Genomic DNA, 26,033 nt, shown 5'->3' on the forward strand with positions numbered 1-26,033 from the left:
AGTGTGATAAATAATATTGAACAAAGTGAAATGATTAAACTAACAAACTTTTATTGAATACCTGATGAAGTTGTTACTGAGACGGGCATTTCAGGCATCTGGTACTTAAATTAAAGGCTTCCTTTCATTTCAGTATGTTTAGTGGGTATAGAAAACCAGCTCTTAACTGCTCTCTTATCTTTTTGTATTGGTTGTCTTGTGCCAGGGTCAGTATTGCTGCATGGTTTACCAATATTTCCTACACAAAAGCGGCACTTTTTTTTGTCATGGCTTCCAGTCGATACAGATCCATGAGAAGCAGCCACAGTGTGAATGAGATGAACAACCTTGAGCGTCTCACAGATACATTGCTGTACAGGCGAAGTGAGGAGGCGGGGGAAAACGATTGAAAGCTCAAGGTTTTCTCCTCCAGCGTTTGGACTGCTTGTCCTCCCTCCAGTGATAATAGAAGATATTTCCTGTAAGTGGAATTTCGGCAGAAGAGAAGCCTGTGCTATTCCCCAGCGAGAGCCCCTGCTGCCTGACTGCCGAGCCGCCTGGCCTTGGCTGCGGCTCAACGCTAGAGGGCTGAATGGGGATGAAAACACACACATGAACAAACACAAATATAGTTGTATAAATGCAAGCATTTAAAAGGCGGTATCGGCAGATTGGAAAAGCCAGTCAGAGCATCAATCTTCCATAGAATTAAAAAAAAAAGGAAAAAAAATGACTCAGAGCTCTGATCATGGGTCGAGACAATTTCTTAATCTTTAACTGGTAATGTTGAAACTTAAATTCAGTGTCACACATGTGACAAAATGACATTGTAGGCCTTGTACAGTGCATAAAGGTGCTGATCTAGAGCACATACAGTAGATGACTATATTTCACTGTGACAACTGTTCGATGATACAGATTTTTTCATTAACACACATTGGTGCACGCTCTAAGAATCTGCCGGCAACTTTTCTGGGGGTTTCTCATTGCTGTATACGCCCATATTAACGCACTGGCAGAAACAAATGTAAAGTTTCACCACGTCTTAATACTGCTCCTTGCACTGATCAGTTGTACAGACTTAAATCTCTAAGAGCCTCAGTATGCTTCATACAAACTAGATACCTGATCCAAATGGCCATGAACAAAGGCGGGGTAAAATTCCCAACATTATCATTTCCTCATTGCTGCAACCCACTGCCTTTCTAAACTCTCCCCAAGAATTGAGTGTGCGTGTGTGTGTGTGTGTGTGTGTGTGTGTGTGTGTGTGTGTGTGTGCGTAGATTTGACACAATTACTTGTACAAATGAAGATAATGGTGCACACATTGGGACAGCTGCTTCTTGAAGGTTGCACTCGGTTAAACTCATAAAAAGTGACAGAAGTTGTACAAAGAATGATGAAAGAGAGCTTTGGAGAGAAGTTCAAAGTAAGGCTGCGGATTACATTGATATTATATTGATATCTTGATATAAGAAGAAGAAGATAAACATTATGAATCCCAGAGGGGAAATTTAGTTTTTTCACTCTGTTGTCATATACACACAGGCCAGAAATACACACACATGCACAAACCGGACTGGTTTGCATTAAATGGAGAGATATTAGAGCGAGGGGGCTACCCATGGACAGGTGCCCTGAGCAGCTGAGGGTTTCGTGCCTTGCGCATGGGCACCTTGGCAATGCCCAGGAGGTGAACTGGCACATCTCCAGCTACCTGTCCACACTCCGTATTTGGTCCGGATGTGGACTTGAACCGGTGACCCCCCGGTTCCCAATCCAAGTCCCTATAGACTGAGCACCTTATATGAGACTAGATATCGTTTTAGATTTTGGATACTGTTATATCGTAAGTGTTGTCTTTACCTGTTTTTAAAGGCTGCATTCCAGTTAAATGATGGGGTTTTCTGAACGTACCAGGCTGTTCCAGCTTTGTCTTTACCTATCTAGTCATTATATCCACAATACTGAGGATTATTTATCAAAAGTTTCATTGTGTAGTCAACCTTACAATATTGGCAAGGTATTTCGTCAAAGAAATTGTGATAATTGATTTTCTCCATATCACCCAGCCTTATGTTCAGAGCCCCCCTAACTTTACACTTTCAAATATCTACTGTAGATTGATCACTTCTGAAAGGGGATATGATTTTTGGGTTGTCTGTTTTTGAACAAACTAGAATTCTTCCCTGAATTTGGAGGACATAACTAGCCTTTATTGATTGTGGATTGTTAAGTTAATTATTAATTGGTTTATGGAGCATTCAAGCAGCCCTTTACAACTCGTAAATTTTTTAATATCTCATGGCTGTGTTGTATTTATGAGGTATTTGTGTTCAGGTAGTCCTCGATCACTAGAAAATGTGTAACATGATCTGGACAAACAATAATGGCTACGAGGATATGTGATTAATCTCATGTTAAAAGATATACGGATATAATTACAATCAACCTGCCATACTATAACTCATGGTTTAAACAAAGGTTTCATGAAATTCCACTTAACCACTGGTATTTAAAGCGATACCAGTATCTAAAGAGTACTTTATTTGATAGCCATAATGTGAATGGAGTGGCATGTAGTATAATGGTAGCCATAATTTCAAACATTTTGGGGCTGAACCTGCCAACTCTATTAAACACACCAAGCTCAACTTCACCGGACCCCCCAATGCATAAAAGGATTGAATGCTGGTATTGTTTGACTGGAGACATTTCAGTACTACTTGGTGCTTGGTTTGGAGTAGTGACATCAAGTCCTACTGTTGACAGATTTGATCTGAATGCACTATTAGTTTTTGGTCTCTGTGAAGTAGACTGTCTCATTTTAGGACGAGGAGCAGCTCCACTCAGACAGTCAAGTCCTCTGAAGGACACATCTTCATGGACACATAAGAGGAATGATCTGAAATGCTGGAAGGAAGCAGAATAAAGACCAAAATGTTGGCTTGGGTTGTGATATGTACTCCGAGAAGAGTTTACACTGAAAGTTGGTGCAGCTTCAACGTGCCAGACATTGTGTCTTGGCTCAGTTGTTTAGGTTTGGAAACAGTTGCAAGGTGATCTGTATGCCAGTTGTCCCTCCAGGACACAGTGCGTCTTTCTCTCTGATCCGATGGTCACATAAAACTCCTCTCCACTTGGCGCTGTCATGCTTTGTGGGGTGATCTGAATGCAGCTCGGCAGATCAAAATCATGTGAAATCCAGAAGATACAACCATCCAAATCACAAGAGATGGCTTTGGCAACAACGTTGATAATCTTTGTGTTGGGGCAAAAACACACGTACAGATTCTCCTGGAAGCACAGAAATAAAGGATGTGACATGTAGGTTGAACAGTAACAAAGATCATTAAATATGGATTGTCAGAAAGAAATGATGGACAGCAAGCTTTAAGGGATGAAATTATGTTGTCCGTGACAGCCTGCATTTTTGTAAAGGGAAGGAAAGGGAAATTGAAATTCAGCATGTACCAAAGACAAGTGTTAAAATCAGGTGCACAGGCACTAAAAAAATTCAGCTAATTATAATTTATGTTTTACGTGTCAACCTGTCCCATTGACACTTTGTTATACGCCACTGTTGCTCCCTGAACCAGCCCATGCTGCAGTACCTGGTGATCAGACAGCGAGGCAAAGCAAGTGCGCTGCCTGGCCGTCGGCTCTCTCCGTCTCACTCTCCAACATGCTCTCTCACCCAGTCAGCCGAGAAGATGAGTCATATACTGTAAAGGTCATCCATCAGAGAGAGAGAGAGAGGAGGAGGAGGGGGGAGTGAGGCAGGAGAGGGAGATAGAGGGGGAAAGAAATGGAGGGAGAGTGATGGAGGAGGGAGGCGTTAAGTGTTGGCTTTCCATGTCAATTTTTCTGTCAGGAGCAGTAAGTGGGGCCTCTCTTCTTCTTCTCTCTGGTGCTTCTTCTTCACGCTCTTACTCGCCGATATCACCTCTGACAGCAGGATAGCCACTGAGCCAAGATGAAATAATTTTTCCTCATAGGTATTAGCATTCAGGTTCTCATTCGATATGCTGTAGCATAATCCTGTTGACATTTTTATATGTGACGCAGTAACACAGTTTACAACAGGCTGTAATGTATGATGTTTTGAAAGGGGAAGTATTACTTGGAAAAATACTACATGATCACAGCAGCATGTTTCACTGTGTAACACTGGTAAAAAAAAAACAATCACTCCGAAGTCGTCACACACTGACGTTTTAGTCATGGACTCTCCAAGTCATGTAAGGCACCCTGGATGCGTTGGGTGTTGATGTTCTGGGACACCATGTCAAGTTCTCTTCTTTCAAGATACACTTCCATTTTTACAGGAAATTTAAAGTTTACATACAGTCTCTTTCAAAATAAACGTCGCTAATGGACGTTTTTTTTTCCTTCAACAACAAACGGTTGGGTTTAGGCAACAAAAACACGTGGTTAGGTTTAGTAAAAAAGAACAGGGTTTGGCTTTAGAATCTTTTGGGACGTGAAAACCGCTCTTTCGGGTGAAAGTTGGTGTTTGGAAAATGACTTTTGTTTGTTTGTTTTGGAGGTACTTTAACCTGCAATAACTGATTTTTTGGCCACTTGGGGGCATCAAAAACGAGTTGTTATCACAAAGTATGATAGCGAGTAACATATTACTAATTAACACAGTTGCTTATTTACACATTCAACAGTTATGGATCAACATTATCATTCAGTCAGAATTTTTTTTCTGGCATCCTGGTGAGTGTAAATCCCATATCACATTGTTTAAGCTCCGTTTTTGGTCTCCACCAACTTTGAAGGGAAATATCTGGGACCAGTTATACAAACACCTTAAGTTTTCTCCTTAACTATGACATTTAAGGCTTAATTTCTCCTTAGCTGAGGGACTTAAACAGTTGCACAGAATCCCTTAAAAAGTTTCCTCTGTTAAGGAAAAACATTAAGTCATTTATTGCGTTGAAAGAGATTTTACAGTATTAAGTAAGTTTCCATGGAGAGTGTTTTTTTTTTTTGCTTGGACTCACGCTTGTGATCATCTCAGCTCACAAAGTTAGCCTATAGTTAGATAGTAAAATAATGGCAGAAGAAAATAAGACAAGAAAACCGTATTGGTCAGAGGAGGAAAAGATTATACCTCTGGAGGAATACAATCATAGAAAGCTCATACTTCAAAGTAATTTTGATCCCCAAATACCAAAAACAAAAAAAAGATTGTAGGAAGAAACTGCAACAAAAATTAATTCAGTCAAATCAAGTGTAACATCAAAAGCATATCCATTGGATCCTCTTGGTCACAGAACAGTCTTCTCAGGGTGTGTTAGCTTTTTTCATTTATCACCATAAACTCAGTCATGTTGCAGTTACGATAGAGTCAGAGGTACCTCAGGGTTTTTTTTTGTTTTGTTTTTTTTTACCTTGCTTTGGTTGCTAAGGTCTTTTGAGCAATGGTCTAGGGATTCCTAGACAAGGAGAAAACTATAAATACTTAAGTGAACATTTTCAGGAAAACTTCAAGAGGCAACAAATAGGATTCGGTTTTTTTTCTAAGCTTGGCGCCACCTAGCATCAGCGGTGTTGCTCGCACTGTCGCAACGACCAAATTGACCATGGGGATCAGAGATAATCAATAAAATGTAGGCTGTAAAGCCACCAGTATACCTCTATGTATGTGTCGAATGAGAAGGTGTGTGGACACTCTACTAAATAAATGAGTAAAGAGACCGAGCAACAATTATCAGATTTATCTGAAGAAAAAACAAATAGTAATGCAAATAATTATACCAGAATGCACAGTAAACAACTCACAGTAAATTATACTAATATGTACAGTATCAGTAAAAACAACAGTAGACATGTAAGGGATAATGTACAGTGAGCTGGTGACTGTTGACTAACTCCAGACAGGGAAATGGAATTGGGTTCATATGATAATTTATCCCGAGGAGCATATGATAATTTATCCCGCTTAGAACATGACTTACTACTAAAACATTAATGTTACAACTGGCTTCAGTATTATTAAATTGCTGGCAGAGTGTATTGACAGAGGAGAGGCGTTCACCAGAGAGACTGCGGCCGTTTTCTGGAGCAGAGGAGAGGATTTTACTCCACTTCTCCCGGTCGGAGATGCTGGGTGCCCAGTAGCTGCGAATGCATGTTGCTATGGCATCCTTAGCAACGGAGCAGCAGAGCAGCAGTGATACCTCAAGAAATAAACACCGCAGAATTTTGTTGATTGACCATTCAGAATCAAGTTTTTGAGAGTGCCATGGTCTAAAGTGGAATTACCAATATGCACATGTAAACAGTCCCGATTCTAGAATAAATGGTACCGTATGGAAACGATGCGGCCGGTTGGAGCTCAAATTGAATGGGAAACAGAGTCCAGTGTTCACTAAGCTGGGCGTAGCTTAGCTGGGCGATGTCCGTCGATAGCTGCCTCCATGAGAAGAGAACAGAAGGAAGGGAGGGGGGTATCACTGTCCCTAGAATGGCAACGAGGATGTCAGCCGACCAACACTCGCTACCCGGTCCCTGGTTGCGGTGATTTGCGATGCTGGCCAGCTAGGAATGAACTAGCAGCCAGTACAGTACAGTCCTCTCTTGGCTAGCTAACATTTAGCCGTGTTACTTACTGATCCATTAGAAAGAAAGCTAGCTGAACATCGGTTTTGAAGCCTTATTGGTCACGGAGCTCCCTCCATCTCTTGAATGCCTGACTGAGGTTTACTCGTGTTTTTCCTGTTCTTTTATCACTCTCCTTTTTGCTCTTCTTTGCCTCCTCAGACAGAGGAGCTCGTTTTCTTTTGCTAGGCCGTTTTTCACTTGTTTCCAAACGTTGTCCGTCTGCCATTGTGCTCATGATTCAACTATCTCATGCCCAACTCCTCATAAGGACTTGCTCCAGTCCCTGATTGGCTGACCGACCAATTTCGCAATACATGACGCGTTTCCTGCCGTAAAGCAGATTTTTTCCGCGAAATTTCAGCACTGGTGGCAGAAGCTTATTGCAAAGATTGCAAAGCCACTAAGTAACCTATGTAAACGCTGAGTCTGATTTTACTGTGGCCACCACCCTGTGCAACCCACACTGATTTTACTGTGGCCACCACCCTGTGCAACCCACATTATTTTCATAATGATATATTTAGGAAAATATGCTATCTGTTGCTTCCTTAAGGAAAAGACAAGTGCAACCAATTTTATTATGAGGAAACCTTAACTAGGACTTTAAGGAAAATCTTAACTGGCTCCTGGCTACCAAGTGCTGCACTATGTTCAGCATCTAGTCTCTAAATGTGTCTGTCTGCTGCAGCTGAAAATGACTCTATGGGAATTAGGAGAGTGAACCAACACAGTATAGTTGGAGGGATAGTTAAACAACAATCTGAAACTTAATATAAAGCACCATAAATAAGAAGGGAGCTACTGCTGTGTGTCATCTATGATAAAAGTAATCAGTAGAAGGAACGTAAAGCAGTGAGAATGCATTAACCAGCATATTGGCCATTATTCATTCTGATGAGCATGTCACATGTATACAAGGACCTGTAATTATATGCTTGCACACTTCAGACATCATACACTTTTATGTCGAATCACACCTACGTATCACATGTTGCTACCCACTCAGTATGTGCAGATCCGAGCTGGCCATGTCAAACAGAAGAGGAGTGTTAATGGTTTCTGAAGAAACGTGTTACCATTCCCTGTGGCAGTCTGCTCACACATTCCCCAATTGACATGTTACATAAGAACTGTATCCTGCTACATTTACTCATGGACATCAGTAGTTTGATTACTTTTTGAACTGACTAATTAGTCAGTAGTTCTTTGCAGCTTTACGAGCAGAGCAAGGGTTTAAGTGGTACTCAAAATACTCAGACCCCTGTGGAGTCGAAGCGTGGCTGTTAAAAGTTTGTAGCTTCGTCCGTTGGAGAGAACAGCAGCTGTAGTCAGCTTGAATTCATGTCACTGAATTCCAAAGGTCACAATGAAAAAATAGTATGAAAACATACATAGAAACCTTTCAACATTGCAGCATCATCCATTTCTCCACTGTCCATCTGTATAGTTTGTATTACAAAAACTTTTTTAGCAAAATGTTGCTGAATGTGTTGCTCTCATTAGAAACAGAAAAACTGTAGGTGGATGATTTAACATCTTGACAAAACCATGACTCCTTGGTTAATATTAAGTACAGTGGAGATTTTTGATCCTTTTATTGACATTGTAGATGTCGACCTAATTATTTGCTGGCCAATTAATCGGTGCCAATAGGACATTTTACGAACAATTGTCATGCGCAGAACTCCACTGTTCATGCTGGAACGTACATCACCGACCAGAGCTAAAGAGGGGAGGGGTGTGTTGAATGTTCAGTGTGTATAGCTCCAGAGCAAGCAGCTCCAGTCTGGTGTGTGTCTATATGTGGCAATCTTCATTTTAACATGAATTTTACGTTAACATTTTGACTAGATCACAATAGCATCCTGCACTATGGAGCTATTAGCACTAGTGCGAAAGTCGGTGAGTGGAAGCTACCACTTCCTGTTTCAAATTAAAAGCCCTTTAGTGTTTCACACACAGTCCAGCAATATACAAGATTTTGATGCAGTCTTGTTTTTTAAAACACAGAATTTCTCCACTCTAAAATATCTTGTTTTGAGTTAAATCTGATTTTTGAGCCCATCAAGTAGCTATAAAAAAATCAAGTAATTGATAAGAATATTTCAAAGGCAAGTAACAGAAATATCGCCCATCTCTGCCTACCGTATCACCGTCTTGCACGGAGGCTGCATATACAAAGTCAAGGTAATGTCAATTAATAGCTCAAAAAATAAAAATCACTCCCACTTAGATTACAGTTAGTTTGCTGTTCAGTTCCAGATTTATATATTTATTTAGGTTTTTATTACACTGAGTATTTCATTCAGTGATCCAGATTTATTTATTTGTTTAGGCATTTATTCCTTTAACTTAGATGTTCAGTTCAACAGTTATCCAGTTTCAAATAAAGTCGCATTTTCTTTTTTTAGGATTATTTATTTGGCATCTCTGTAACACTATTCCAAAATAGGAGAGGTATGCCTATGTTGCAGCCAAAAATATGACTAGAGATTCTGAATATGATTCATACCAATGCTGACATATCTTGCCAGGTTTGGAATCCATTTTAACTGATAGGAATTGAAGATGACTACATCTGTTGCTGTTACTTATATTCAGGATGTGTTTAAGTATTTGATACAGAAATCTTGAATCATTGAAGGGTTTGACTTTCACTAGAGTCACCCACATCTCCAGTATTTCTGCAGTCCTGCAGTCCACCCACTCAAGCTGTATTTTTGGGTCATCATTCACATTTTTGTTGTACTGTGTTACACGATGGCTACCAAAAAGTTTAGACATACACTGCAGCAAATAACACCACATGCGCAGGTGCATGTCAGTCAGATCAGGGACTAGGTTGGTTCAGGAAAAGAAGTGCCTCAATTTAGTTTGTTACTTATTAAGAGAAAAAAAGCAGCATATAAAAACATTTAAGAAACATAAAATACTACTTTTTGCATTCCTTCTTACCTCGCCTGAATCGTCCTCATGCAATGAACACCCGCCCGTCTCACACTAAAACAAACACCAAGCATTATTTACAGAAACTATCCGATGCATGTCGTCCCGGCCTGTCAGGGAGTTCCTCCTGTGTCTGAAGATGGAGAGCTGTTTCCTTTTCCACATCCTCCCTCCCTCCCTCGCTCCTCGGCTGGGTGATGCTTGGCTCGGCTGTGGGAGCTTTGATAGATGGCGTCCCTAGTTTTGGCAGCCTTATCTCCGGCCCCGCCAGCGATCGTCATCTGCCACTTATCAGCCCTATAAACACCCCCCACATACACTTTGCTGTGAAGGGACAGGGGAGCAGGGAGAGGAGAGGTAAGGAGGGAAAAGGATAAGAAATGGGTGGCAAGAAGATGGAAGTGAGCGAAGAGGAAAGTGGGGGAAGAGGGGGGACAGAGATGGGATGGAGGAGAGTAGAGATGGGAAGAGAAAGGAGGAAGTGGAGAGGGGAAAGAATGAGAATACAATGGGGCATGAGGAAACCTTTGAATGGCGAAGAAGATAGAGGGAAAGGAGAGAATAAAGATGAGGCAAGAGGAGGATGATGAGTTGGGACGAAGCAAGAGATGAGAAAATGTTAAGGATAGGGAAAAGAGAAGAAGAAGAAGGTGAGAGACGAGGGGGTAGGTTTCAGTATCATTTGAAATTTGCCAAATTTTGGTACTAATACCAGAACAATTATTTTCTTTATTCTTTTTTCCACAAAACCATTTTCTTTACTCTCACTAAAGAGTTCTAAGATGTCAAATGTCAAAACTCTACCTTTGCATAGACGAAATTAAGTCTAAAATTGGCAAATTTTTCTTCCAAAGAAAATCATGTTTGGGCATTCATCACCAGCTTTTTAGTACTTGACAATTTTTGATACTCTTTGCGACAGACCGAGTTCTCCAAAGTACTAGAATCTCCAATCAAACTGTTGGCGGTCAGGTCAGCCAGTAGCCACCAGATTTTGACAGGGAAGAGGATTGTGTTTAATAAAAAAGAAAATATCCTCTGGTTCTGCTGCATCGATTTGGATCCTTTTTTATTTTTGTTTTTTACTGTCCATCGGAAGTATGACAATGTTGCAGGAGTGCAATGATAAATCGAGGAGGTACTCTTTCAAGGAAAAATTGGATTCATGGTAAAAAATAAACTAGTTTTGACAGTTGTTGGGAGGTGACTCGAGAACAGCAACCTCCCATGTCAAAGTCACAGAGTTTCTTGTGGAAAGAATTTGGATGGCCTTATAGCCTTATGCCAGAAGACTTTGGAAAGACTTTGAAAATACTTTTATCAGACTAAAATCTGATACCCTCTGACATGTAAAGACAGGGTGTGTTTTTAGTAACACACTCTAAGATTTGGCAAAGACTGAGGGTCTTTCAGGGTTGCTATTTGCAACACTACAGCTAGATGTATTTTGAGATTATTATGGTGGAAAATATTATGCCGAACTCCCTTTATGAAATATGACTTATGAACAATTCCTTACATGTCAGCAAATACACATAAATCCAGTTCAATCAAGAGAGACTTGTTCTGAGAGAAAAGAATATTTATTTGCATGAGAAAGTATGAGAAATATGAAAAGTCTTTGGGGATTAGACCCCATCATTATGTCATCTATTCCAGGAGGGTGGTAAAGATGACGTAGATTAGGGAACCTCCCCTAGAGTCTAGACGCTGATTGTGGTAATGGTGGTGATGAGATGAGATAAAGAGGGAGCCAAGGATCTGGATGCGAAGAGTTTGGCAGCAGCAACATGAATGGCTGAAGGAGATCATGGCAAAGTTTGATTGGCTAATCAGGAGAGGGAACACCCATAGTCAGCTGATTGGTGGAAGTGGTCAAAGTGGGATAGAAAGAGAATTGTGAATGGATGTAGCACAAAGAAAGAGCACAAGATAAAAGGCGTCATATGTCAACTGTGTTGTCAATTCAGCATCAATAGAAGATGAATATATATATAATATATAGAAGAATATGAAGATGGATTTGCTGTAGCTTTTTTATGGTCATTGGTTAGCTGCATTATTTTAGTGGGAGGAGATCGTTGGAAATGAGAGGCAAACCATTTCAAAAGTGTTGTTTTTTTCACGAAATAAGTGCTGGTTGGTGGATCAGATACACACCAAATTTAACACTGACCCTTGTTCACTCCACAGCTTAAACAGTCTCTCTTCCTTTTCCACAGTTCAAGAGAACCAAGAGTTTTTCACGTTTTTTGCACCTCCCGGAGTCCCCTTTATGTTTGCTGTCTAGCCAGTTTGCTGCTTTTGCTTGTCTGCTTCTAGTTTTGTGCTGGAGAGTATCAAGCACAAACTGGAGATGGACTCACAAAGCAGACTCACAGACTCAGATGAAAGTTCAAGGTTTTTAATCAGGCTAAGGTCGGTACATGGGTAGTCAGTCACACAGGCAAAAGTATCCAAAAACGACAGGCAAAAAGAGTGGTCACAAGCAATAACGGTCAAAAACACACACAGAGGGAACACCAGGGAAATGTTAGAACTCTTACTCAAGGGTAAAGACAATCTGGCAACAGACAAGGGGAAGACAGGGACTTAAATAAAGTACGACAAGGGAGACAATGAGACACAGGTGAAACACATCAGGGCGGGGCAAGTAATCACAAAGGAGGGAAACTTGACAGAACGTGGGATCTGAAACGAGATGAGACAGTGGTTACCAAAATAAAACAGGAAACACAGGGATGACCCATGAACATGAATCTAGGTAACTTGACAGGTCATGACAGAGGAAGCGCAGGTATTAATTACTGACAATGTTCATGTCATTGAACTTCAGTATTTGCATTAGCCAAGACTAAAAACTTATGATATTCATGATATGATATTCAAAGATGTTTGATTTTGTCACATTAAGACAAGAAAAAGACTGACTTAAGGCAGCTCAGACTGTGTTTTATGACCACCTTACACCAGTCAAGATCAAGATCAACTGAGGTATAACCCTCATGATTTGTTCCGACATTGGAAATCTGTCTGACAAAATGGCTTGAAAAGTTGCTTGATGTAAGGCCAGCAGCTGAGTGAAGGGAACAACATTTAACCAAACAATTGTCCTGTGATATTAAGAGAGGGATAAGAGGGTAAGAGGGATCAGTTGGGTGGTGTTAAAGGAGACATACGGAGAATGGGAAGAGGGAGATAGATTGATGATGACAGGAAGAGAGGAGACATGCAGAGAGAAAAAGGAAGGAAGGAGACAAATCAGGAGATGAAGAAGGAAGGAAGTGAAGAAAAAGTGAGGTGAAGTGAATAAAAGGAGAGAGGAAGTGGCGGTGTATGAAAAAACTGAGACTGGAGGCAAAATTTGCACAACCCCAGTTTGTCATCACATCTTTGAAGCCAGAACAGGGTTTTATTTCATTTCCCCCCCACACACATACTGGAGGTCAGTTCCATTTGTGGAGTATTGGGTTTTATGACTCAAGACTCAATTTCTCAAAGGTCACCTCCACTTGGGGAATATTAGTTTTTTATGACAATTCCCTCTCAGAAAGAAAACCTCTTTTACACACTTCCCAACCGCTTCAGTGGGAAAATCTCCCAGTAAAAACAGCGGTTAATTTTTAAATTTTTTTTGCTGATTTATTCGGGTTTATATTTCATAGTGTGAGTGGTGATCTGCTAAAGAACACTTGTTATTGGAACAGGGCTTCCTGTCTCAGTGCAGCAAGGCGTCGGTTGATGCAAGGTCATTAATTGTTGTGGGTGGTGGGGATATGTTTTCCTGCCAGGGGACCCGGGGGACCCTCATATCAGCTTAATGAATTGTTTATGTAAACTAGTAGAGGTGTTTAATACCTGCCTTTTTAAAATGTGAATGAATCAAACGGAGCAGAAGCGAAGAGCTAAATGTCATCAATTAAAGCGGTGAGCAGTGTTCAACACAACAAGGCAAGCAAACACATTACAGTTGTTTTGTAATTGGATCTGGATAGTTCAGCATCACTCATAGGAGCTGGGGACTCGATTACCCCAATGTTAACTTTATAGCAAAAGGTTACGTCATGTACGAGGCACATTCAGATCATTCTGTGAAGAAAATACCCTGTAATATTTTCACTTGTAAGGGCCTTTACACAACGGGGGATAATGATTTACCATCATGAAAACCAATCTTAGTGGCAGCAATGCAAATTTCCGACACTTGTTCACAAATGATCAACAGGTTGGCCATTGTTGTGACATGTCGTTCCTTCCACACAACTTGATCGGTTGATGCATTTATTTGTGGTGCAAAAGCTAAAAAAATTGACCTCCAAAAAATATGTATATCTCTGTAGTTTTTTTTATTCTACGCAATATTTGCAAAATATCGTCACGTGAAAATTAATCCGGAAAAAAAGAAACTCAAAATTCTGAAGCAGACTAAGTTCATTTAATGCTACACTAACAAGATTTTTCTTCGCAATGAATCAAAATGTATCATACATAGTGAAGAACCTACAGAGAATCAACACCTCACTCTGCTGAGCCTCTTATAGCTCACATTTACTGTATGGTTCAGTCTCACTGCTTTCATCAACAGTGTCTCCAGCAGCAGACAGCTGTTCTCAGTGGAAAAGCTACACTATGTAAGTGCTCAGCACCAAATAGCAGACAGACACAGTTAGAGACTGACTGGTGAAAAAAATGGAACATCTGGCAGCTGAAGAGATTTTGTTTCTCAGAAGGTAAACGAGAGAAAATATTGGACATATATTTATCAGGTGGACAGAAACATTACTCCAATGGGATGTTAATCAAGCGGCAACTTTTTAGGTTTAAAAGTGAAGTCAACACAGTCAACACAATTCTTTGAATGGCCACCTGAGGCTGGCTCCAGAAGCCAGTCATTCCTTTAGACCTCCATGTTAAAATGCCCAACTTTACATCAGAAATAAACATGTTTACAGCCTGGTAAAAAAAATGCAGTTTTCTATAGCTAATTTCCCTCTTCATGACAACTGTAAAAGGGATGAATTTTATGTAACTCACCCATTCACATTATATTAAGGCTTAAAATTATGCATATTTAAGGTCAGGCCTTGACTGACCTTAAATATCTGCGAGGCATTGCTACAGTCTATGAGTCAGATTCACTCCTCACTCCTCCACAGTTCCACCCTCTCATCCAAATATGGTCACCTCTGGCTCCAAAAAACCAAGATGGCGACGGCTGCAATGCTGGACTCTGTAGATAACTGTTTGCTGACAAGTTAGCCATAGCAACTTCAGAGAGCGACACATTCGACTTCTGTGTGAATAGTTTTTCAACTTTTGGTCTTGAGTGACTGGTTGGCTCGCAGCCTGGCGACAGCTGGGCCGTTAAAAAAAGCAGCATTATGATACTCTAAAGAAAAGTTTTTAATTGTAGTTAATAGATATAAATTGTCACATCTTCCTGGGGTTTTTTGTTTGGTTTTGTTTAGGGCTGCCCCTTGAAAGTTGGAGATTCATATCGTCAGTCAGAGACCCCTCAGTCAACTGAGATTGCTTCAACTCAAACTGTCGTTTTTTTTTTTGGCTAGTTAGTGTGTTGCGCAGTGTACTTCTGGGAATGTTTTGGTCCCCAGATTTTGCTGCAGAGTGAGTGCTCTTGACTTTCACGCTACTCTTTGTTACAGACAGCTGCAGAATTTTTATTTCTTTATTTTTTTATTTTTTGAAGAAGGTTGCAAGTAAATGATGTTTTTGAGTTTTAAGTCACCTCTACAGCATCTTAGTGCTTTAGGAACATAAAATCGAGAAGAACTGAATTCAGCTGGCCTTACATGCTTCACTAGGCCTAAATATAGGCCTATATTGGCATTTATTGCATCTTATTGTATGCCGAGGTTCTCTGCAGGGATCTATCAACTTTGCAGTATATGATAATGTGTTGTTAATATGCACCACTTCTGTCCTATCGTCTCATGTCTGTAAAATGTAAGTTAAGGTAGTTTTGTGACAATTTCTTTTCATGAAGTATTCTATCGGTCTTGAGACAAATCATATGTCTACATCTGGGTTTTATAAATTAAAAACAAGTGTGAGAAAACACTCTGTCAATCCTTAAAGAACAAAACCTGAACTTACGGTGGACTGGCAAAACAAACATCTTCCCTTATCTCAGGAGCACAGTGACAGAGTCACAGGTTTGTGGTATTGATTGCATTTTTCTGAGCATCTTTCTGACTAGAAAATTAACAAGGCTTCCTTTAATTACATGATTTAGCATGCTGATACTGGATCAGTTTTAGGGCTCCTTTACTTCTTGTTTGACCTTAGTTTTTTGGTTCTACTTTCTATCCTCGCAATGTCTCTCTTTTTGTCTTTTTGTCCCATTCCTCTCTTCCTCTTTATTGTCTCCTTGTTTCTCTAGTTTCCTCTTTGTATATCTCAATCTCCATATTCCTCTTTCTCTCCCCCTCTTCTTTCTTCCTTCCTTTCCTCTATCTACATTTTTTTTCTTTCTCCCTCACCCCTTTTTATCTGTCTCTGTCACTTTTCTCCCACCTCTCATTTTGTCTCCCCCACCTGTCTATCATCCTCTCTCCTCCTGTTTTTGCGCAATCTTCACATCTCACCCCCTCTGTCTCTTTCTCGCCTCCCTTAATGGTCTCTCGTCCCCCAGGTGGCCCTGGATGCCATTTCGGCCCCCTGCTTTTGAATTTAATTACACATGGCATTGTCTTCATGGAGCCCCCCCCCCACCCACACACCCACACACCCACACACACATACACACATTAATACAACCCAAGCCACTGCTGCCGGTTCATACTGCATCCTAGATTACTGCAGGCAATAACACCCGGGCTGGGGGAGTGAGGGTATCAACATGGAACAGATTGAAGGCTGAAAAGTTGATATCAGAAATCAAATTAATGCAAGTGAGAGCGAAACCATATCTAATTAAGATGCTTTTGAAAAACCGACAGGCAAATCTGTTTTGACAGAAATACTCATGACTCGTAGCGGCGATTATGAGATGAAGAGTTCATTTACAAAATGTTGAAAATGTCTGTATTTTATAGGGGAAAAAGTCAACTCTGGTCCTGTATTGCTAAAATGATACAGCGGATTAGACATAACAAAGAAACTTCATGAATGCTTTGTTAGTGTTAATGTCGTTTTTCTTAGATATTGTAATAATTTTCAGGACTGATCATCATGACAGTTCTCTTTTCTTGTTGCACTGTTGCTCCTGTAGTTTGGGCACACAGGATCATACCTCTTTAGAGCACTGCTCATTTCGCTGTATGACAGGGACACTACACACACGTGTTGCATAGCTTTATTTTAGCTGTTTAAAGGGAAAAATGGTAAATACTGTTTTCAGTAGACTTTTGAAAAGCAAAGTTTTCCCATCAAGTTTTTTTTTTGGGGGGGGGGGGGGCATATTTCAAACAATGCACATCTCATTTAGACACAAAGCTCCTCAGATGGCTTTTGTATCTGGAATAAGCTTACCATCTGAAATAAACGACTGAACTTCACTTCTCATAACTTCTCCCGGCTTTATGATCTGTTTTACTTTTAGCTTTTTTTATATTAGCTGCATTATTTTTTTCTGCTGCCTTTTTTTATTAGCCGCAACTGTTTTTTTCCTGTTGGCTTTTTTATTATCTGCAAGACATTCAGTAATGGTTGAGAGCATCGGGCCGGATCTTGCAGGGCCACCGAAAAAAACAGCCAGCGATATATTTTAATTTGCCCAGGGATCGTGGCTCTCATGATCAGCTAATGTGATTACATCTCTGTACTGTGTCACTGCAGCTATGGCGCTGCTCTGCCTTTGGTTTTGAAGGATGGCTGTTGTTTTCTTCTCATTATACGACTCCTGAAATGTACCCGCAAGGGTGAGTGAGAGGTATGGAGGTTGGGTGGGTGGGTGTGGTTAGTGGTTGAAATAACGACCCCTCAGTGCCGCAAAAGCATCTATTCTGTTGGTCCAGGACTCGTGGAGCCAGCCTGGGCCTTTCCCTTTTGTCAACAGTGAAAAATGAAGCATTTCTGAATCCCTGGCACTCGCTGTGTTTCCCTCTAGGCGCCTCAGATACATTGAGTTAACATAAAGCAAAATTCAGGACAGGGGCGGCCCGGGTGACAAATGAAGCGCCTCCGTGTGTTTTGGAGGGAAAATAAAGAGGCCCCTTTTGTAGAAATGAGATTTGGTCTTCGTTTCTTCCTTCAGGCCCAATTTTTCCCCCACAGTCCAAATGTATCTGAGAGGTACAATGGAAGATGGAATATTCTTGAAATGGGAAAAAAGAGAATAATCTGAGTATAGATCATTTCCCTTCAGCTCGCTCTCAGTCTACAGTCCATCGCTGTTTCATTCCCATTTTGTCACATTATGGCTTATTTTCACACTGCACTGCCAGCCAGGCTAAAGAAAAGTCACCAGTCGGCCTGATCACGACACCCAGCCGCTTCTTAAAAATGGATCCAATTTGGGTTTTGGAGCGAAAGCTTGCTGGGGTACAAATGAGGCACCTCAGCTTGCCTGTACACGAGCAGTGCTCTCATCCGACTTGGACTCATTTGTAGTCTGCAGGAAAGGAGAGGAATGGATGGTCCGGGTAGCTCTTGGCTACATTTAGGAGAGGCCGCAGTGCCGCGGTGTTGGGGGGGTCCAAAGACTTGTTGCCTAATTAGAGGGAGCTCTCTGCCTGTGATGTAGTCACGCTCGCTGGCCGCATGGCAAGTCACTCCGGGGAACCAGACGGGCGCCCGTGTTGCTGCAGAGTTTTCTGATTTCCCTCCCAACGAAAATCAAGTCGAGCGCTTTCATGTTTGTTTGTGTTTGGGTATATCAGGCTTTTACTCTGATTCTGTATCAGGAATTAAATGTGTGTGTGTGTTTCTAGGTGTTTCAGTGTGTGTGTTTTTGTGTGTGTGTGAGAGCCTGTCAATTAGGCTTTCCTGCAGATGCAACTCAAATAGGTTTTGCCTCACCAATTACCAGAGGCACTTTAGGCAACAGAGTCTTTACTTGTTTCACTGAGTCTGGCCCCAAAGTTGCCTGCTGTTTACCATCTCTGCCTGTGTTTCATTTCAACTTAATTAATCCTTTAAACCATTTTGGAGAAAATCAATCCATTGGCACCACTGCAACTTTTATTCAAAGTAAGTGACAATAGCCGCAGTTTGAAAGAAATGGCACCAACAAAAGGATCGACAACATCAGATTGAAACAAATAAAACAGATTTTTATCTGTAAAATAAAAGTAAGTTAAAGCTGCAATAATAATTATTTATCTCTGTAGGCCAGAACTTATGGCTCCAGAGGGTGCAAAACAAACTTCTGAACAAACCACTCCTTACCTCTTCCTCCTTATCTCTCCCCAAATGAAACTTTTCAGATTGAGTTGTGATATCTGGCAAAAAAAACAGACAGGTCTGCACTTTCGGCCAGAAGCATGATGTAAGCTTAAAACTATCTTCTTCAATTCTTTCCTTTGCCTAGTGGGGCAGATACAATACTAGAAAGCGATCTAGCAAAATGTTGGCTAGTCCTAGTTTTTTATGGTATGCTGCTTTGCATTGTTTTCTGTGACAGTATTTTCCACCTCAATCTGAAAGCCTCCTTATAGTCTCTGACTGTACTCTAGAGGCCACACACACACACACACACACACACACACACACACAGTTCTTTGACGTTGCATTAGGAGGGCCCATGTCCGACTGTTTCTGTAACTCTCTGAAACCAGTGATCACACTGTAATTGGCTAGCTGTGCGTAGGTGAGAGAAAAGCAATGGTTTGAACTTCCCCCTCTAGCTCTCTTCTCCATTCTCACCACAACTATTTCTGTCGCTTATCATGTGAGTAACCAAGTGCAACACTGTGAGCGTCTTACAAAAGAAACTTTCTGAAAATGTGTGTTGTTATCTTCATATATGAACAATATCGCATCTCTGGAGTCTTTATGATGGCTTGCTTTTCACTCCACTTTCGAGTGTGGCTGTTCAGATCAGGTATAAACACTTACACCCGGCCCTTAAGGCTCCACCACACCAGCACATATAACAGAAACATTTTAGATGGGAATCACTTGGTTTTGCCAGCAGGGGCAAAGTAAATTCACTATACTAGCCACTACTAATGGTGCAGGAGCTATTGCACAACCAGCAAGTAGTGAGTGCATCACTAAGGGTCCACCTGTTTTGCTGTGCTACTTTTGGTACGCCCAGTGACTAAAGCCATACTTTACACAGCTCTGGGGCGTCATGGATGAGGTGCATCAGGGAAGATCACTTTCTTGTGATTTTTGGCAGTAAACTGGGTAAACTTTGTTTTATCAATACTAATCCAAACAGATGTAAGCAATGAGAGTTGCATTGGCATTGCAAGGTGGCATTAACATCAAGTAGCCAGGAGGAAGTTCAGCTCATAGTTTACCTGATGTCCAAGGATGGGTACCGAAACCCAGTATTAAACGAGCCCCAGGGCTTAATTATCAGCCCCTCCTCTCTCTGCCAGCGCTAATGTTACCTGCACACAGTATAGAGAGAGAGACAGCAGGACAGGGGGAATGACTTATAGTAACTGATAAAAACTAGCCCACACTTCACTCAGGATTGTGATGTCAGGAATATTATTTATATAGTGACTTTGCTGTTGTAAAAATACTGTTGCTGCTCTAGAAACAGCATTTAGATCAATTTAAAATATTAAATAATCCTGTTCTGAGCTTATTCTTCTTAAATTAATGTATTCACTAAAAAGCAATTATTTAGAAATGAAAAAGACCCGATAAGAGTATTGAGTACCGAATCGATAAGGAGTATCGATAAGAGTAGTAGTAAATAGTAAAGAGAGTAGTAAATCTTAACAATACCCATCCCTACTGATATATCAGACAGAATTGTCAAATCGTTACACGCCGTTTTCATCTTCAAGAGTGGAGCAGAGCTAAGTAACAACAAACTACAATGTTGGGCGATATTAAGAAGACATTTCAATTTAGAACAGCCTTGATAGCAGTGACTGTCTCCTCCTTGGTTCCACCACACAGCTTGACAACACTTTGACAATTGCGTTAGTCTCGCTTGTGGTACTGATTGGCTGATCGTAAGTCACCCAGTAGCACTTATTGGATTGATCGCTTTTTAATGGAGGAACCGCTATTTCATGTCACAATGCCAGACTAATGAGTCAACTTGGTGGGGTGGGCAGACTTTAAGGTCGGGACCCAAACAAGAATTATGAGGCTACTGCCCTTAAAAACTGCAAGCAGTCCTGTTCCTGCAAGCAAAAGACAATGAATGAATTCAGTTTCCAAAAGCAAATCAACAGGTAATCACATACAGCTGCTGCACTGCTCTCTGTGGCCCGAACCTTTCAAGCATGTTGCACTTCTGACCACACCCCATTTAGCGATGTCACAACAACTGACAAGTGAAGGAGAACACCCAAGACTTCAGCTTGCTGAAGACATGGGACAACCCAAACAAGACGCAACCTACGTCTCCATTAGACACGTGTAGCACTGAACTAGAAGTCTATTCAGATGCTCCTCAGTGAACAGAAGAAGAGGTGACGCTGACAAACCAATTCAGCCACTTCAGCTTCTATTTCTCACTGAAGGGAGCTGAGGCTGCACTCGCTACCTGCTGACAACACTATTAAGACATGTTGGCCCACTTGGCTATCGCCGACAAGGTGTTCATATATCTCTGTCTGGGGCCTGGACGCCGACCAGTCCACCATGTCTGCATTAGAAACAGTTCACAGTGGTTTTATTACAGTATATGTAGTGAAGATGAGTCTAGGTTTCCTACTTTATGAATACCAGCCATCATTTAATGCACTTTAAGGCACCAAGCAGTTACCAAAACATGCACACACTTAATGTCTGTACTGTAACTGTTATTTTTTAGGTATTAGAGAGATTGTAAGTGCTAACAGAGTATTTATTTGCTTATAGGTCAATGATGTGGTTTTACTGTACTACAGCTACTCATTTAGACAATGGGGTTTAAGGTCAAGGTCTGTGGTAACACAACTCATGGCAACACTAGAGAATTATGCTCTGACAGATTGAAAGACTGATTATAAAAGCTGAATTTGAAGGACTAGGGCAGAGTCAAGGCTCGCTATTTGCATATCCTTCATCTGCCTGGTGTGTCAACAAAGGAGACTCGCTCCCTGTCTCCACACCGGTGTATTCAGATGCAAAGTAAAGTGAATGTAATTATGTATCCTTTCTTTTTTTTCATAACATTTTGTTCTGGCTTTAATATGTGCTCTGCCGTGAATTTCAATTGTAGCCCTCCATTTGTTTCCCTGTAAGGCGATAAAAAAAGAGAGCTTTGTGCAGGGTTTAATTCTATTTGCGTGGAAATTTGTTGTAATATTTGCCTGGCGGCAGGTCAGGTTAAGAATTCATATTTCATAAAGTGAAGATATGCTACAGTAATAGCTCATTTGGTTCTGGAACGGCAGAATTTATTGTCAAGCCCTGTGGAGGTGTTGTTGGCCTAATTCAGCAAACGGTGGTGTCTGGGAAGTGCTCATGATAACCCCAGTGACATCATCACCTAGGCTAAGCACTGTGATTAGTTTAAAGGATAGCTGTGGTACGGTGAATCTAGAAATGTTTGAGTGGAGAACAGAGGACTTGCACCAAAGCTTTATAAAACCGTATCCCACTCAACAGCCAATATGACCGCTCATCAACTGTACAATATGATTTTGACCCCCCTACCTGCTCACCACTTCACCAGCTGAGGTAAAAGCTGGAAATGTGAAATGTGACTGATCACAAATAACTAAAAGTAAAGAAAGAGGCATTCTCAGAACCTACTGGCTATTTTTTTGGCAACAGTATAGCCTCTGTGGATGAGGGCCAACATTTGGGGTTGGTCTGGTATAGTCAGCAGATATCTGGGCCAAGACTTCCTTTTCCGTGGGTTGGTCATTTATGCTAATCTCCATAAACAGATAACTGCATGTGAATGCAGATACCTTAAAAAAACTACTATGAAGCTAAATTGTCTTCAGGCTATGAGTTCCGAGATTGGATATCGTCCAGTATGTTCTGCCTCTCCACACAGACTGTTTGCCTGCCCTTCAGACATGATTGGTCAATTCTGCTCAGACTACAAATGGGCTACAGACAGACACCAGAACACATTCGATACCTAAATCTTTTCCTGTCGCCTTCATATTTTGTATTTATATGCAGATATCTGTTTAAAGAAATTGAGAAAGAGGTAACTACATCAAACTAAAAACCTTTACGTCCGTGTTACTGTGGTCACTGGTGCAAAATCTTCTCTACACATGAAGTCATAAATCAACAAGATTTAAGAGTCTCTTGCTGCCTCTCGGGGCCTCCAAAGTACTAAGTTGGAAGTGTGGAACAAAGACAGCAATGAATTAGGGCAGGGCAATATGTTGCGATATATCACAGTATTTTTAGGCCATATCTCGATATACGCTATATATCTCAATACTTTTAAATCTCCTCAAAAGCACTAGGACTAACAATATTTCTGACCAGATACCCTCTCTGATGCAAAAAAGTTGTAGGGATGACTTTTTTTTTCCAGAAAATATAAACACAAAAAAACACCATTTATGCCATATCATGATACAACAATATTCAGAATCTAAGATGATATATAGTCTCATATCTCCATCACCATATAAAATCTCCCATTATCCAGCCCTATAATGTGTTGAAGAATCAAATGATAATGTGATCTTACAGCTTTGAAACAAAAAATCGTAAAACTGCTGTGATATGCTTCTGAAAGGAACAGTTCACCCCAAAATCAAAAATACACATATTTTTTTCTCTTACCTGTAGTGCCATTTATCATTCGGGATTGTTTTGGTGTGAGTTGCTGTGTTGGAGGTATCAACCTTAGAGATGTCTGCCTTCTCTCCAATATAATGGAACTTGTGACCCCATTCATTTTTACATCTCGTGATGTCATGAGTATGAGCTTCTCCTCCATGAGTAGATGCACGCTTCCTTCTGCGCCGTGACACAGTTGGCAGGTGTAGTTTAGTAGAAAGAAAATAGTTCCTACACGAAACTGCTCACAACAAGGTCTGTGGATTATCTTGAGTAACCAGGTCATGATGTCTGGAAAGAGATGTTGCTGTTGAGTTTTTCAAAAAAAAAATTTGGCACTTTGATCACCACAAGCCAAGTGCCATCTAGTGCCATCTCCAACACTTGGCAACTCACGCCCAAACAATTTAGATTGTTAAAAAGCACTACACGTTGAAGGGTGAACTGTCCCTTTAACCCAGTGATAGTACAACATTTAATACTCAGGATGTGTTTCAGTCATTTGTAAGTTTCACTGGTTCAAAGTGTTTTGGATCAGTGAGGCTCTGGCTCCTCTGTATATATGTTGCGTGTTTAAAGTTTAGGATGAAGGAGGAAGTTATTGATTTTCTGCGAACCAGTCGAGTGCAGAGTTTAAAAGCTGCTTTGGTGGATTTTGTACCTTTGATTTACAGCAGCGTCTGTACACACATGAATGCATACAGTACTTTATTGTGGACACCAGGGATTAATCAAATTTGAAAGTTTATCCTGTTTAAACTGTATAGAGAGTAAGAGTATGCTGTAGCTTGCTGTTGTGTTGGAGAGTTATTTACTGTGTTGGTCTCTGTAGGTTATTGTCAGGGGCTGGTTTCTTCACACACCGGCTGAGAAAATTATTGTCTGTAACACCTTAAATAAATCTGTTTGACATTTTTCAGTATATTTATGGTTGTTTATTTCCCCTCTCTGTTCTTTTTTTTTTTTTTTTTTTTTTTTTACTGTAGCCCAGCAGAAACAGGCTCTGGAGAAAGAAGCCNTTTTTTTTTTTTTTTTTTTTACTGTAGTCCAGCAGAAAGAGGCTCTGGAGAAAGAAGCCAAGGTCAGCATCCTGGAGGCCGGTGTCGCCGATGTGAGTACATCAGTTTACACTTTTGTTTTCACTTTCATTTTAGATCAAAGGTTTGAATGAGTAATAACAAACTATGATTTTAGTCTTCAAGCCAAAAGAATCAGAATCACCCTATGCTAAAGAGCCAAAAGTATGTGGACAACCCCATTCATTGGCATTAATCTACTGCTACTGTACAGCAGCCTTTACTCATTTGGAACTTGGCAACAAGGTTTTGCTTCAATTCAGCCACAAGAGCATTAATGAGGTCCCACACTGATGCTGGGTGATAATGTCTGGCTCTCAGTCTGTGTTCTAGTTCATCCTAAAGGTGTTGGATGGGGTTGAGGTCAGGGCTTTGTGCACACCAGTCAAGGAACCAACTGTCGCCGCAAAGTTGGAAGCACACTATCATCTAAAATATCATTGTATGCTGTCAAATTTCCCTTTATTGGAATAAAGGGGCTCAGACCAAACCATGTAAAACAGCCACAGACCAGAAGTACACAAAAGGTACAGTATGTGTACAGAGAGGTACAGAGGTGTCCATGCTTAAAAATATGAAGCCTAAAATAGAAAATAGATATTTTTACAGTGCAATTTATACAACAACAAAAGATTCTATCTATTATTTCTGTTTTTATTATATTTGGTAGAAAGTCTTCAGGAGTAATTTTCTTCTGGAAATACACAATACATTTTTTTTTTTGATTTTCTGAAAACCCAAATCCCATTTGCTTTTTTTTCCCTCACTTTTTGTCACTTACTGTATGGAGTACATTCTTTATCATTATACTTATACTTTAAGTAAGAAGCATTTTTAAAAAAACAACAACATCTTAACAGCATTTCTGATGTTTGGCGCCCACCTCATCCCTCCCACCTCTCTTTCTCTCTCAGCCTCTCTCCCTCTTGGTTTTCATCTCTTAGCATTGCTATTCTCCACCATCTTTGCGATAAATAGACTGCTGAGCGTCTGCACTCGCCTATTGATTCAAGAGTTAGTCTGCACCGATGACGGCACGCCATTCACCACGCTTATCAAAGTGGCAGCAGCGAGGTCTGAGAGAGAAACGGTTGGAAAAGAGGGGGAGGGGGAGGGAAGGCGGGAGAATGAGGGAGAGAGAGGTTGGGAGGGTGGAGGAGGGGTGGAGGTCCTATCGAGGTGATCAATACCTAGCTGCAAACAGGAGCCAATTATGGCCAATCGAACCTCTGTTGTAAGAGAGAGAGGAGGGGGGGAGAAGCAGAGAAAACCCCTCCATCACAGGCTGCCAGATAGAGGAATAGCAAGAGAGTCTCAACCTGCAACAAAACATCCATCATCACCCCATACGGTGTTTATTATAGTTTTATCATACACGGTAAAATAAGAATATTAGCATACTACATCACAGCTGACGGGTTGAAAATACAAAAAAAAAAAAAAAAAAAGTTAGTTTCTCAACAGTGGAGAGGAGGCGATTTGTTTTCTTGCGGATGTGTTTTCCAGCTTGACTCTGTGAGGGCATTTTGAACAGGCCTGCGGGTTTGAGCGTTGGGTTTATTTGGCAGGCAGAAAAATGAATTC

At 40.8% G+C, this 26,033-nt stretch overlaps 1 protein-coding gene across 2 annotated transcripts in view; it reads left to right on the top strand.

Annotated features, from left to right (window-relative positions):
• LOC126382840 (receptor-type tyrosine-protein phosphatase N2-like) overlaps nucleotides 1–26,033 on the top strand; it is a 298,552-nt gene that overhangs the window by 145,256 nt on the left and 127,263 nt on the right. For both annotated transcript variants that reach the window (XM_050032933.1, XM_050032934.1), the window contains one exon: nucleotides 24,420–24,484. In XM_050032933.1, the coding sequence (XP_049888890.1) occupies nucleotides 24,420–24,484 (65 nt within the window). The remainder of the gene's footprint in view (nucleotides 1–24,419; nucleotides 24,485–26,033) is intronic.

Source organism: Epinephelus moara, chromosome 21, assembly GCF_006386435.1.
Source record: "Epinephelus moara isolate mb chromosome 21, YSFRI_EMoa_1.0, whole genome shotgun sequence".
Lineage (NCBI taxonomy): Eukaryota > Metazoa > Chordata > Actinopteri > Perciformes > Serranidae > Epinephelus > Epinephelus moara.